This window comes from Gymnoscopelus microlampas (assembly GCF_963454915.1).
Source record: "Gymnoscopelus microlampas genome assembly, chromosome: 16".
Classification (NCBI taxonomy): domain Eukaryota; kingdom Metazoa; phylum Chordata; class Actinopteri; order Myctophiformes; family Myctophidae; genus Gymnoscopelus; species Gymnoscopelus microlampas.
Window position 1 is genome coordinate 16,321,290 of NC_139953.1, and position 13,467 is coordinate 16,334,756.

Here is a 13,467-nt window from a genome sequence, read left to right on the forward strand (position 1 = left end):
AAAGTTAAAATACGGAGATAAGAGTTTTGTCTGCCCGACAATACATGCAATGTGGCCCTCTGGAGTGAGTGTGGAAATATAGTGGGCCTCTGCATCATCAAAGTTGCCCACCCCCGTCCTACACACTGCGATGCAAATGTTGCCCGCCTCTGCTAAGGGTCTGCACAGACATCAGCCAAAGGTTGAAACTTTTCTCTGCACTAAAATCCCACAAAAACTGCAGTTTCAAGAACAACAGATCAGATTATTTCATGTATATGTATTCTGTCTATGAAGCCTAGGAAAGACTGTCACGTTCGACGTAAGAGGCACTGCAGACTGTTGATGTTCATATGCTGTTATATATGTGTTTGTGTGTCAAATGCACACACAATACACCAGACATAAATACGCCTGTGCACACACACACACCTGATGTTCAAGGGACTCCCTGCTGTCCTTTGACTGTTCCAGCAGTCTCCTGGTTCTGTCCAGCTCCTGTTCCATCTGAAGAGCACAGTGCACACAGGGACTGCGTCAACACAACACGGTACTGCACCAGCAGAATGCTGTCATTTGGGAGCAATTTCCAGTTTACAAAAGGTCACAATAAGGATGAGCATCACAGTGCACTGTACATGCCTGAATAACAACAATGCCTGATGATCAGTGGTGTAAAGTAACTAAGTACATTTACTTAAGTACTGTACTTAAGTACAATTTTGAGGTATTTGTACTTTACTTGAGTATTTCCAATACTTTTACTCCACTACATCTCAGAGGCAAATATTGTACTTTTACTCCACTACAATTATTTGAATCGGTCTTTGGACACTTTTGGAAATCGGCTCCTATAATGACATGTTAAAAACAGGGTCACCGCCGGGTCGAAAGTGTTTAATGGTAGCAAATAAATTAGGTCGTAAATCAGATACAGTCAGTATAAATGAATCCAACGCAATATCTTTAAAACCCGAATCCACTCACTACACGGAAAGAGAAACGTACCTTGGTTTTCTCTTTCTCTGACCTCAGCAGTCTGGCCTTGACGGCTTCATCTCTCTCCTGTGTCTGCTGTCTTCCCAAAGCCTGCACAACGCACACACACACACAGAGAGAGACCACGGGATGTGTTATGATAGCACACGCAAAACGCAAGCACCACATTGCCATTAACCCATTAAGACCTTCAGCCGATTCTACAAATGTCTTCTAAATCCCAACAGTTTTCTGAAAAACCTTATGTTTCTATATCAGTGGTCCTCAAACTTTTTCAGGTCAAGGACCCCCAAAATATATGCATTTGGCCGCCAACCCCCATCTCAAAATATTTTGTTCCAGGGACCCACAGAAGCAAAGATTTGAGTTTAAAATGTTCGCTTTAAAACAATATATTTTAAAAAATGTGCACATATTTTCACGATTTTTCAAAAATAGCAGATCTACAAGCTCATATCGCGGCACCGAGTGCCAAAGTGTAAAATAATGCTTTTTTTTTACTCAAATCAAAAAGTGACACATATGCGTTCCCGGTCTTAATGGGTTAAGCAACTTGAGCCAAGCCGTCAAGGGAACGGCGTTGGATGCAAAGCGAGAGGCATCGAGTCATCACTGGGTGGCATCCATCTTGTCTGCTTGGAAACAGTATGCCTGGCATCACTGGTGGAGATTTGTACCAGGGCTTAAAAGATCGATCCCACTCACTCTTTGAGCAGGCTGCGGTGATGAATTACGGGCCGCTAGCAATAACATCCACCCAAGTGACTCATCATCTGTTAAGATTCACATCGCAGCGGGCCCACCGGTGGGGGGGGGATGAAAATGCCCCCGGACCGCCCTCCTCGCCCCCCTGCTCTTTAGTAGTAAAAGAGATTATTTTCCTCTTCATTTCCTCCTGCTTGTTTATTCACCCTTAATTTTGGGACAAATGCATTATTTCCTATTGCCCTGGGCCCCCGCTGGTATCCCATTAGGGCACTGCTGTGGATAGGGATGCAAATGAATCGGCAGCTACTATTATCACACAGAAACACATACTCACACACACACACACACACACACACTGCAGAGAGAGTAGGGTAATCTCTCCCCGTCGAGGGTTGTGGATCTTCCTACAGCCAAACAGCGCCACTCTGTGGTTTACTATTAAACTGTGGGGAATAATGCAAGTGAGAATAAGAGAGTAATAAGTGAAGAGTATAAGTCAAAGTGAAGACAACTGCCCATATAAAGGAGACTCCCCCATAACAAACCAACAATATTAGTTCCAACATGTAATACAATGTTATTATTTATTATAATGGTGATGTTTAGGGGTGGCTGAATTGCTTGAGTAATACACTATGACTAACTCTGCAGAAGCTGGTCTTATTTCATAATATCAACATTATATTTACAACAATATTTACATCCCAACATGGGGCGGCAGTGGCTCAGGGGTAGAGTGCGCGGGTAGAGTGAACTGGAAACCCCAAGGTTCCCAGTTCGATCCCGGGCTGGGGGTTTCCCCCAGATTTAGTGTCTGGGGCAAGACGCTGAACCCCTAATTGCTCCCGATGAGCAGGTTGGTGCCTTGCATGGTTTCCTCCGCCATCGGGGTATGAATGTGTGTGTGAATGGGTGAATATGTAATGCACAATCTATGTAAAGCGCTTTGGATAAAAGCGCTATATAAATGCACCATTTACCATAATTCTGGAGGCCAATTCTTGGAATGTCTTCAAAAGGAACATTATTGGAAAGAAAACATGTTTTTTTTATGGCTCGGTGGCGATGTGACATAAACGTAAATTTACAATGCTTACAATGTAAGCATTATGTTCTTTGAGTCCAGGTGTTTTATTGTTTGACAGAGCTGTTACTGTGCGTACCAGGATGGACAGCTCCTGTACAGTTAATGTAATGTCATGCTGGCACACAGTAACGCATAAGCAGACACCATAATGAATGTCATTACCTTCAGCTGTGTTGTTTACCCGTCACATCGTCACCCAGACATAATTGGATTTAGCGTCCTTTAGATGAGAACGTTGTATAGAATAGCCGATGTTAGTTAGCCTACCTTTACAGGGGTAACATCAGTAGCATTCCTGGCTGACTGTCAAAGTGATAGTGGATCGGTCCATATCATGTGAATCATTTCTCTTTGCCACTTGTCTTCAAATTCATGTTTTCTTTCCAATAATGTTCCTTTTGAAGACATTCCAAGAATTGGCCTACAGAATGATCATGTTGGGGAGTAAATATTGTTGATATATGAAGTAAGACCAGCTTCTGCAGAGTTAGTCACATAGTGTATTACTGAAGCAATTCAGCCACCCCTAAACATCACCATTATAATATACTGCTCTTAGATTTTGTTTCTTCTGCTTTCAATGCTATAGTTTCCCTCAAACCCTACCATAAACTGTTAACCCATTAAGACCTGAAGCCGATTCTACAAATGTCTTCTAAATCCTAACCGTTTTCTGAAAAACGTATGTTTCTATATCAGTGGTTCTCAAACTTTTTCATGTCAAGGACCCCCCAAAATGATATTTATTTGGCCGCGGACCCCCATCTCAAAATATGTTGTTCCAAGGACCCCCAGAAGCAAAGATTTGAGTTAAAAATGTTCGCTTTAAAAGAATATAAATCTATTAATTTGCACACATTTTCTCGATTTTTCAAAAATAGCAGATCTACAAGCTCATAGCGCGGCACTCGGTGCCACGCTATGAGCTTGTACAGTATATCTATGAATAGCCAAAGTGTAGAATAATGCTTTTTAGCTCAAATAAAAAAATGACACAGATGCGTCCCAGGTCTTAATGGGTACATTCGTTGACCCTGCCATGACATCTTTAAAAAAACACAAAAAGTTGGAGATATGGAGGTATGGAGAAGAGGTTTCTGCCCCACAGCAACAAATATTCTAATACACAGAGACAACACTATAATAACTGGAGTCATCACCAACAATAACGAGACTTGAGTGCACTCAGCTGGTGCAAAAAATATATAACCTCCAGAATCAACTCAGTCAAAACCAGTGAAATAAATAATCATAGACTTCTAGGATATGGAAAAACAATAAAACCCCTATAAATCCCCTATTCACATCGATCGCAATCCCATCACCATAACAGAGTTCAAAGACCTTGGAACTCACATCAATAACTCCCTCAAATGAAATACCTCATCAACAACAAAGCACAACACCTGTAATTCTTCCATAAATAAAAAATAAGGGGGGGGGGGAAACAGGTTCTCCTACACTTCTCCTACAGTTCCTCATAGCCATCATTAGTATCTTAAAACCACCATCACAGTTTGGTACAGTATTCTGAACAGCATTACAAACCGCGCACCTGTTTGTAATGCTGTTGAATCCCTCTGGCATCCAATGGACGGTTTAGCGTGCCAACAACATCATCTCTGACCCACCCTCTATTCCAGCTGCTGCCCTCAGGGAGGCGCTACAGGCCATTATCCCCCCAGATCGTCCAGCTTCAGGGGCAGTTCTTTATCCCACTCACTGCCATGATAGGGACTCTAAACTCACACACTCATCAACACTAGACACCTCCCACCTCCTCCAACCAAGCTCGTCTCAATGCACTTAATATGCTGATAACTGCAGCTGTTGCACTTATTTTTGTTGCCGGTTGTGGTTTGCATTGTGTTGCTCTGAATGTTTAGTCTTGTGTTATGTCTGTCTGTGTTACAGTCAATGTTATTAATAAACGGACACCGGCCTACTCGGGAACAGTGGTGGGAAAAGTACTTAAACGTTTGAAAATAGCAGATCTACAAGCTCACAACGCGTCGCATCGCGACGCGTTGTGAGCTTGTAGATCGGCTATTTTCAAATAGCCTATGTATAAAAAGTGGTTTTATTTCCAGAGTTTTGCTTCTAAGGCAGAGCTTACTCCCAGCACGCGCGCCCCCCCCCCCCCCCCCCCCCCCCCCCCCACACACACACACACACACACACACACACACACACACGGGTTAGTGGTTGCAATTACCGATCACCACGCTGTGATATCAATTTTATAGATATATAAAAGATGTATGATGTTGGCAGCCCTCCTTTGATCCCTGTAATTTAGCAAGTTTACTTTGATAAAAGTTATCTGCCATTTGGATGGCCTTATGTAAGATATTGTGAACTACCCAATTCTTCAGCCCACGTGGATATATCCGTACAAATGAAGGCCATGAAGAGCCTGGAGGTTTACCGTTTATTTTAATCTGTCTGGGTACATCTGTCTGTACAAGGAAAGGGGTGGGTGGAATATTGTTCCACAGCCAAGTTAGATAAGAATTTGTCACTTTGTGTTTGAAACTGTTCCTTTCCCTTTGTCGTGATGATCCGTACAACATGGACAACTTATGTTGCTTTTTGATACAATTCCATTAAGTATTGAGAAAACGTTAAATGTGACGTCTGGCGGTTATTCTGAATTCTCTCTAATTGAATTGATCAGTACCAAAATGGCGTAATGCGGAGGCACTGCATAACTGTTGAGTCACACGAAACCTGATGATAGAATGGAACTAATTTCTCTTGCTATTTGCACGCATACCCCTACTGAGTCCAATGTCTACAGTATACTTTATGTATAATGTAATTTGTAAAATATCTATAATGTACAATACCTGTAACTTAACTTCCCTAATATTACTGCTATAGGCCGATAACACAGCTGTGCAACAGATGATACATGCCTTGTCCTACCACACATATATACTTCCAATACTGTTCATCACACTACCCATACCTGGTCTGACCCAATACTTATTGTTGTTATTATTACTAGCACTATGTTTTTACTTTTCTACCTATGCACGCAGAAAATGCAGTGCTCCACTTGATCAACTTACCCAGTGACGGTGTTGTGGCTACGTTTTTAACCCATTTAAACCAGGAGCGTAACTATGTAACTACTTAAACCATTAATTACCAACCAATAGTTACCAACCAATAGTTTTTGAGAAATCGTGGAAAATGTGTGCAAATCTTTGATTATACTGTATTTTTTTTTTTTTAAAGCAAACATTTGTAACTCAAATCTTTGCTTCTGGGGGTCCCTGGAACAAAATCTTTTGAGATTTTGGGAGGTCCTTCACATGAAAGTTTGAGAACCACTGATATTATAGCAACATTTAGAAGACATTTGTAGAATCCCCCCAGAAGCAAAGATTAGAGTTACAAATGTTCGCTTAAAAAAAACCATATATATACATTCAAAGATTGCAAAATGTTCACGATTTTTCAAAAGAATAGCAGATATACAAGCTCACCGAGTGCGGCACTATGAGCTTGTAGATCTGCTATTTTTTGATAGCCCAAAGAAATCTAAAATGAGACAGATGCGTTACAGGTCTTAAATGGATAATAAAACAAATGGAGCCTGGTTGCATTCTCACATGCTTTATATTCTCTGCTTAAAGCAGCCAGACTAACACAGGAAATAACAGCAGGGTAGCAGAGAGGGGATAGGATGTTATGAAATGCATGCATTAAAGCTAAATAAAATCTCTCAACTGAAAGGTTTTGTCAGGCCAAGTCCCAATCTCTGATTTGTGAAACAGCGTGAAAGGAGCCACCACCCCACACCAGAGTTTCATTTCAATAATTAGGCACAATATGTAGAATTCTGATGTTTAGGTATTATCATTCTAAACCTATGTTCCTGCTGTTCTACATACATGATTTTCAGACTGAAGCTGCGTGGAGCTTCAGTCTGACATTGGCTCCACGTGTCTGCGATTACAAGGGGGAGAGGATTAGAATGTCCCTAAACCAATCCTAAGGATTGCCACGCCCACCTCCGACTCTCATTGGACATTTTGTACCGGAGAAATCCTAGGTTCACATTTACGACACCAGACCAAGAGGCAGTCCACTCAGAGAGTGGGCGGGGTCTATGGTATGGAACCAGGCTACTACATACAGCCGAGCCAACCCGGAAGAAATTGTAGATCGGCTATTTTTTCCGTTCGCTTCCATAGAAGATGTGCTGCCTTGTATGGAATCCAAATGACTGAAATCAAATCATAGTGACTGAGAACTTTAACCCATTCAATCCGGGAACGCATCTCTGTCATATCTCTGGAACGCATATACAAGCTCATGGCACCGAGCTTGTACATCTGCTATTTTTGGAACAGCCAAAGAAATCTTAAAATGACAGAGATGCGTTCCCGGATTGAATGGGTTCAAACTTGAATGTGTGAAACGGTGGGAAACTGTTGACAGGGAGGAGGAATCACAAAGCAAGAGGAAAAGGCTTATTACCTCCTGCCGCTCCTCAGACATGGCGGCCCACTGTTCGGGGCGTCTCTCTCGTTCTACGCTCTGTCGCTCCGCGGCCGACATCTCTCGTTCCAGATCGTGCAGGCGACGCTCCACACGCGACGACACCTGTGGCCAGACGGACACGAAAAACAGACGGATAGACTAAGTTGACATTGGACACCATTGATGCAGGCTAGCGAGTGATCGTGACTACCATTATTAGAAACCAGGAAATAATCGGTGGTGGAAAAAGTACTCAAATGTTTAACTTAAGTAAAAGTATCAATATTGCAATGCAGAAATACTCTGTTAGAAATAAACATCCGGAATTCAAAATGTACTTAAAGTACCAAAAGTACTCATTATGCGAAACATCCCATTTCAAGTTTTCAAATGTATACAAATCTACAAATAGGGGTTCCCGCCCAAAATGGGTTAAGTACAGTACTTGAGTACATGTACTTAGTTACTTTCCACCACAGGAAATAATCAATGGGAGACAGAACTATCTTTTTTAGAAATGATTGTGAATATTGTGCAGGGATTGATAGCTAATTATGAAAAATCTGCTACGACAGCAGCTTGGTTGCAATGCCATCATTAGAATGACTGTACATAGCATACACTCAGACATGAGAGTGGAAACAGACACAACTCACTGAGTCCTGTTTCTGGGAAGATGACAAGTGCTCCGAAAGATTTTCCATCGCTCGCCTGTTTTCAATATCAGACCTACAAAAAGAAACAGATCAATGCAGTGAAGAAATATTTACATATCAAGAGTTCCTGCTCTTTTCTGTTTACAGGGAATCAATTTACCGGCCGGGGTTATTCAGTGAATGTACAACATGGCAACTCTAATGTAATCACGTATTTTAAAATGCTGGAGTATGCAGTTAATTTCTAGACAGCTTTAAGGTTTGAGGATGTGAACGCTGTATACAAATATGCAGTAAAACCTTTTCCTCGAATCGTCACATGGTACTGTATGTCCACTCGCTTTTAATTCACAACAGATAGACCAACAGCTTGTTTGCTGCAACAGACAGTTTTGCAGGTACCAAGCCACCATTAGGAGGCTTCTTTCTGTCCTCAAACGTTGGCTGATAAACCATACTGAACAGGTAGTCGTATTTTTTTTTTTTTGTATCTTAAATCTTTATCCCACGTCTTGTATTCATGTATGTGTATCTGTCTTTTGAAAATCCTTTGTTCCAATAAAAATTTAGTTAAAAAAAAAAAAAACTTTATCCCACGATTTTGTAACCCTTTTTTTTCACCCTGTGACAATTGTCTATGTAATCCTTGGCGCTACTCTCCCTCTGCCAGCCTAGGGAGAGCCCAGAACTGAGCTCATGCTTCCTTCAATGCATGAGGAGCTAGCAGGCGCTTCTTATCACCTGACAGGGGGGAGTTTCCCCCGGTAGGACGTAGCGCGTGGAAGGAGGAACACGTTATTCCAACCGGTTCCTTTCCCCTCCGTCAGGCGCTCCGGCTGACCAGGGGGAGGCAGTATAGAGACTAGGATTACTGCAAGTTTTTTGTGAGGGTACCCACCCGCAAGGGGACACGGGGAGAACATGCAAACTCCACACAGAAAGGTCCTTTCACCAACCCCACCTAGGGTATGGGCACTGATGACGCGGAGGTGAGGCCACGCCCCCAGCGGGAATCGAACCCAGGCGAGGGTGAGGCCACGCCCCAACGCCCACGGCGGGAATCGAACCCAGGCGACAGCACTAGTGCGCCACCATGCCCCTACAGGTAGTTGTATTTGCGAAGAAATTAGCAAAAAGCCATTGGTGCAAGGGAGGATTTACCTTTGGCTGAATGTGACCTAAAAGAAAACAAAGTGTTGACTATTGTCAAGGATTTGACTCATGGATACCTGTTCCTCCTCACGATCTCTCTGTCTAGGTCATCGGACAGTCTCATCTGGTCACTGTACAGGTCCCTCAACGACTGGTGCATTCTGTGGACCTGTAGGCAGAGAGCAACAGACAGACGCTGCTTAAAAGACAAAATCAACCTTCAGGACCATGGAAGAGGCTAAGGACGCGTAGGTTTGTCGCTACTTTTGTGGAACATGTCAAATATAAATCTGAATAAGCACGGGTCTCAAACATGCAAAATACACCTCTGTATCACATCAAACATGAATAGTCTAGTACGTTGGTTCTCAAAGTGCGGTCCAGGGACCCCTAGGGGACCTTGGGCGGGGTTCTAGGGGGTCCCCAGCAAAAGTAGTTAAGGTAGCATGACAATAATTTCAACCACTTTAACTTTTTATACTTTGGCTATTCAAAAATAGCAGATCTACAAGCTCATAGCGCAGCACCGAGTGCCGCGCTATGAGCTTGTATATCTGCTATTTTTCTAAAATCTTGAACATTAGTGAACATTTTTCACACAAATCTTTGCTTCTGGGGTCCCTGGCACAACATATTTTCAGATGGGGGTCCGCTGACAAATATTTATCAATTTTGGGGTGCTTGACATGAAAACATTTGAGAACCACTGGTCTAGTAGTCAGTGTTGTGCCTGAATGCGTTCAATGAACGATCGTGCTTGAACTCGTTCATATTTTGGGCGAACGTGAACTGAACGTACTGTATATCCGCTAGATGAACGTTATCGTGAACGCGTTCATTCTGGCGTTTGTGAACGGCGTTCTCTCACAGTTTAACTTCGTTCAAGAGTGTCCCAAATTTCCATGGTTACATCGGTTTGTCATGTTGTATTTCATCCTATTCTGTGTTTCCGAGGCGTCTTGAACGCACCATCAGCCAAAAAAAGAGAAAAGCAAGGCGGTGTTTCACATTCATGTGCGCAGCGCGGAGTCCGAGTGAACAGTCTCATTGCAGCGACAGCTAGTGAGCAGCACAGACAGTTACGGCCACTCGGCCAGGGCGAAGAGCTGACACTTTATCCGCTCTGCGAAGCTCATTTCCCGGCCACAAGCATTTGGAAGTTGACTTGTGTCTCTTCCAAAGTATCGGTGTTGTTTCCTTGGCTTCACTGCCGACAAAATTAACTTGAAGCTGGGCTGAATTCATAAGTAAACACCGCGGAACGGCGAAATGAGTTTGGGATGTCACAACAACATGTCCGTGGCTGATGCGTCGTAGCACCGTAGCCTACAGCCGACTTTAGGACGGTAGCCCCGGCCCCCGAACCTCTGAATGAACATCATATTGTAGTCTGGACGTCCGACCCGACTTTATTTTGGCATTAAAAGTGGACTTCTGCACCTGGCTTTTGATGTTACAGTGTCATACACTCACTTTGACAAGCCCCCAGCCCCCCCCCCAAGATGAATGAAAATCTTTAGAAAATAGCAGATCTACAAGCTCACTGTGTTGCACCGTGACCTGTTGTGAGCTTGTAGATCGGCTATTTTCCAATAGCCAAAACTTAAATAGGGCTGAAGTGATTCATGTATTTGTAAAATCTACAAAGTAACAAGTAACTCAAGTTTTCAAATAATTAAAAATAAGTACAATATTTGCCTCTGAGATGTAGAGTAGAAGTAAGTAAGTACTGAAAACTGCTAATACTCTAGTAAAGTAAAAGTACCTCAAAATTGTACTTAAGTACAGTACTTGAATAAATGTGCTTAGCTACTTTACGCCACTGGAAATAATAAATATAGGGTGCTTTGTGTATGTTCACCAGAGAGGATATAAAATTAAATAAATAACATTGGTTTTATAATGTATTGGATAAATAATAAAAGTATAGTAATAATAATAAATAATATATTGGATGCATCCTGCTCCATATACAATACAATGCACTGCTTTTCAGTTCATCATTCAAGTTTGAGCCAATAAAAAATATGTGATTAATATGCGATTAATCGCGCGATTAACTACACAAATCATGCGATTAATCGCGATTAAAAATTTTAATCGCCTGACAGCACTAATATATATTGAAAAAAAAGAACGAAAAAGAACTGAACTAGTTCATTTTTTGAACCATGAACTTTAGTTCAAAATTTTGAAATATGAACTGAACTTTGAACTAGTTCATTTTAAAAGTTGTGAACTGAACTTTGAACTAGTTCATATTTTAAGTGAACTTTCCCAACACTGCTAGTAGTCTATAAGGGTATCCTGATGGCTCAGCCACACACTGCAATAGTAACATCCTGAGTTTAAAGCCATCTCAGGGCTTGAGTCGTATATCTTCCTCCCTCTGTCACCGTACTATGCAACAAGCAGAAACGCCATAATATATTATTTACACTGACTCGTGTCCAAGTAATCAAAGTGGCACAGAGGCATCAGTGCACCCTCTTGTGGCAGCCATCTGTAACCATGCAACAGGACTTCCATGGAACTGATAAGAGTAGTAGTGGTCTTGTGATCTTCCTTACATGTGCTTCTGGGTGTACGGGGCAGGGGTCACTGAAGCGCACTGTGGCCGCGGACAGAGACCTCCTTCTGGCTCGTGGAGCAGATTCAGTGCTGGTATAGTCCTTCAGAGGGGAGGTTGGGTAGAAGCGTGGGCCCTCTGGAGAAAAACAAAGATGTAATAAAGGACAAAAGGTTCATCTTTACTGTGATTATAGAGAGAGGATGAAAGAGGCATCAGAGATGTAGAGGAGATAGAGAGATGATATAGGCTGATCTTTGCAGCTTCAGTCCCACACAGACTTCACACTTCTCACTACAACTACACACACACACACACACACACACACACACACAAATGACCGTTAACCATTGACACGGTCAAGCTTGTCAACTGTGTATAAAAAGAAGTTATGAGAGAAAAACTGTAGAAATTGGGTTTGGCCTGTGGTGGAAAAAGTACTCAAATGTTTTACTTAAGTAAAAGTATTAATACTGCAATGTAGAAGTACTCTGTTGCAAGTAAAAGTCTTGAATTCAAAATGTACTTGATTAAAAGTACAAAAGTATTGGTATAAAAATGTACTTAAATTACCAAAAGTAAAAGTACTAAAATGTTTGAAAATAGCAGATCTACAAGCTCACAACGCATTGTGAGCTTGTAGATCGGCTATTTTCAAATAGCCTAGGTATAAAATAAGGCTAAAGTGGTTAATGTATGTTTTATAATGTTATAATTTAGGGTTAGGGTTAGTAATAACTAAAGTTTTCAAATAATTGTAGTGGAGTAAAAGTACAAAATTGCCTGTGAGATGTAGTGGAGTAAAAGTAAAAGTATAGACAATTGGAAATACTCCAGTAAAGTAAAAGTACCTCAACAATTTACTTAAAGGTTTCATGACATTCAGTTTTATCACACATTAAAAGTCTTTGTCATGGTCCTTCAAACGTGTATAAAAAGTTTTAACAAAAGATTCCACTTACATTACAGTAGTTGAGTTAATGGACTTAGTTACTTTACACCACTGGGTTTGGCCGATAATGGAATTTTCATTACTGAGATACTGATTTTCATTTACATAAATATGTTTAAAAAGGAGTGTGGTCATGATAATTGCTTTACCATGTACTTCACACCACTAAGCATACAGTGCGTTCCCATTTGAACGGTCTGCATACAATGTCATTACATAGGCTCAAAAAGTTTCCAAAATGAATGTGGTCTTATAACATTGTTTTAAAATGTCCCAATGTTTATTCAATAAAGATATACTAGCATACGCATCCTTTCTTGATAACACTTTTTAAAATAACCAGAGTAATATCCCAAACGAACAGTTTTGCCCAATGATTATCTGGCATAAGTAGCCAAGTCTAGTGGTTCTCAACCTTTTCAGGCCGCGACCCCCCAAAATAATCCTATTTGAACTGGGGACCCCCCAAAATAATCCTATTTGAACTGGGGACCCCCCCAAATAATCATATTTGAACAGGGGACCCCCCACCTTAACAAACACTTGTTAGGCATTTTGCAGGCATAAAGTTTGACTCGCTTCCACAGATAAATATTGTGAAGATAGCAGATCTACAAGCTCACAACGCCTTGCTTTGCGAGGCGTTGTGAGCTTGTAGATCTGCTATTTTCACAATGTTTGCCTCTTTCTTATATAATTTGAATATTTGGCCAATAATTAACCCGTTTTTTCTTTTGATGCAGTAATGGCTTTTTTCTTTTCTTTCATTTTTTTGGAGGTATTAAAAAGGTCTTAATAGTCCTTAAATTGTCACTTCACTGTCATCTGGGGACCGCCCAAAAATCATGCGGGGACCCCGACCCACAGGTTG

At 41.5% G+C, this 13,467-nt stretch overlaps 1 protein-coding gene across 2 annotated transcripts in view; it reads right to left on the bottom strand.

Annotated features, from left to right (window-relative positions):
- The window catches only part of cep128 (centrosomal protein 128), an 86,943-nt gene that overhangs the window by 69,568 nt on the left and 3,908 nt on the right, over positions 1-13,467 (bottom strand). For both annotated transcript variants that reach the window (XM_084082400.1, XM_084082399.1), the window contains exons 5-10: positions 11,646-11,782; positions 9,153-9,244; positions 7,924-7,996; positions 7,265-7,390; positions 988-1,068; positions 412-486 (exon numbers count right to left, since the gene is read on the bottom strand). In XM_084082400.1, the coding sequence (XP_083938526.1) occupies positions 412-486; positions 988-1,068; positions 7,265-7,390; positions 7,924-7,996; positions 9,153-9,244; positions 11,646-11,782 (584 nt within the window). The remainder of the gene's footprint in view (positions 1-411; positions 487-987; positions 1,069-7,264; positions 7,391-7,923; positions 7,997-9,152; positions 9,245-11,645; positions 11,783-13,467) is intronic.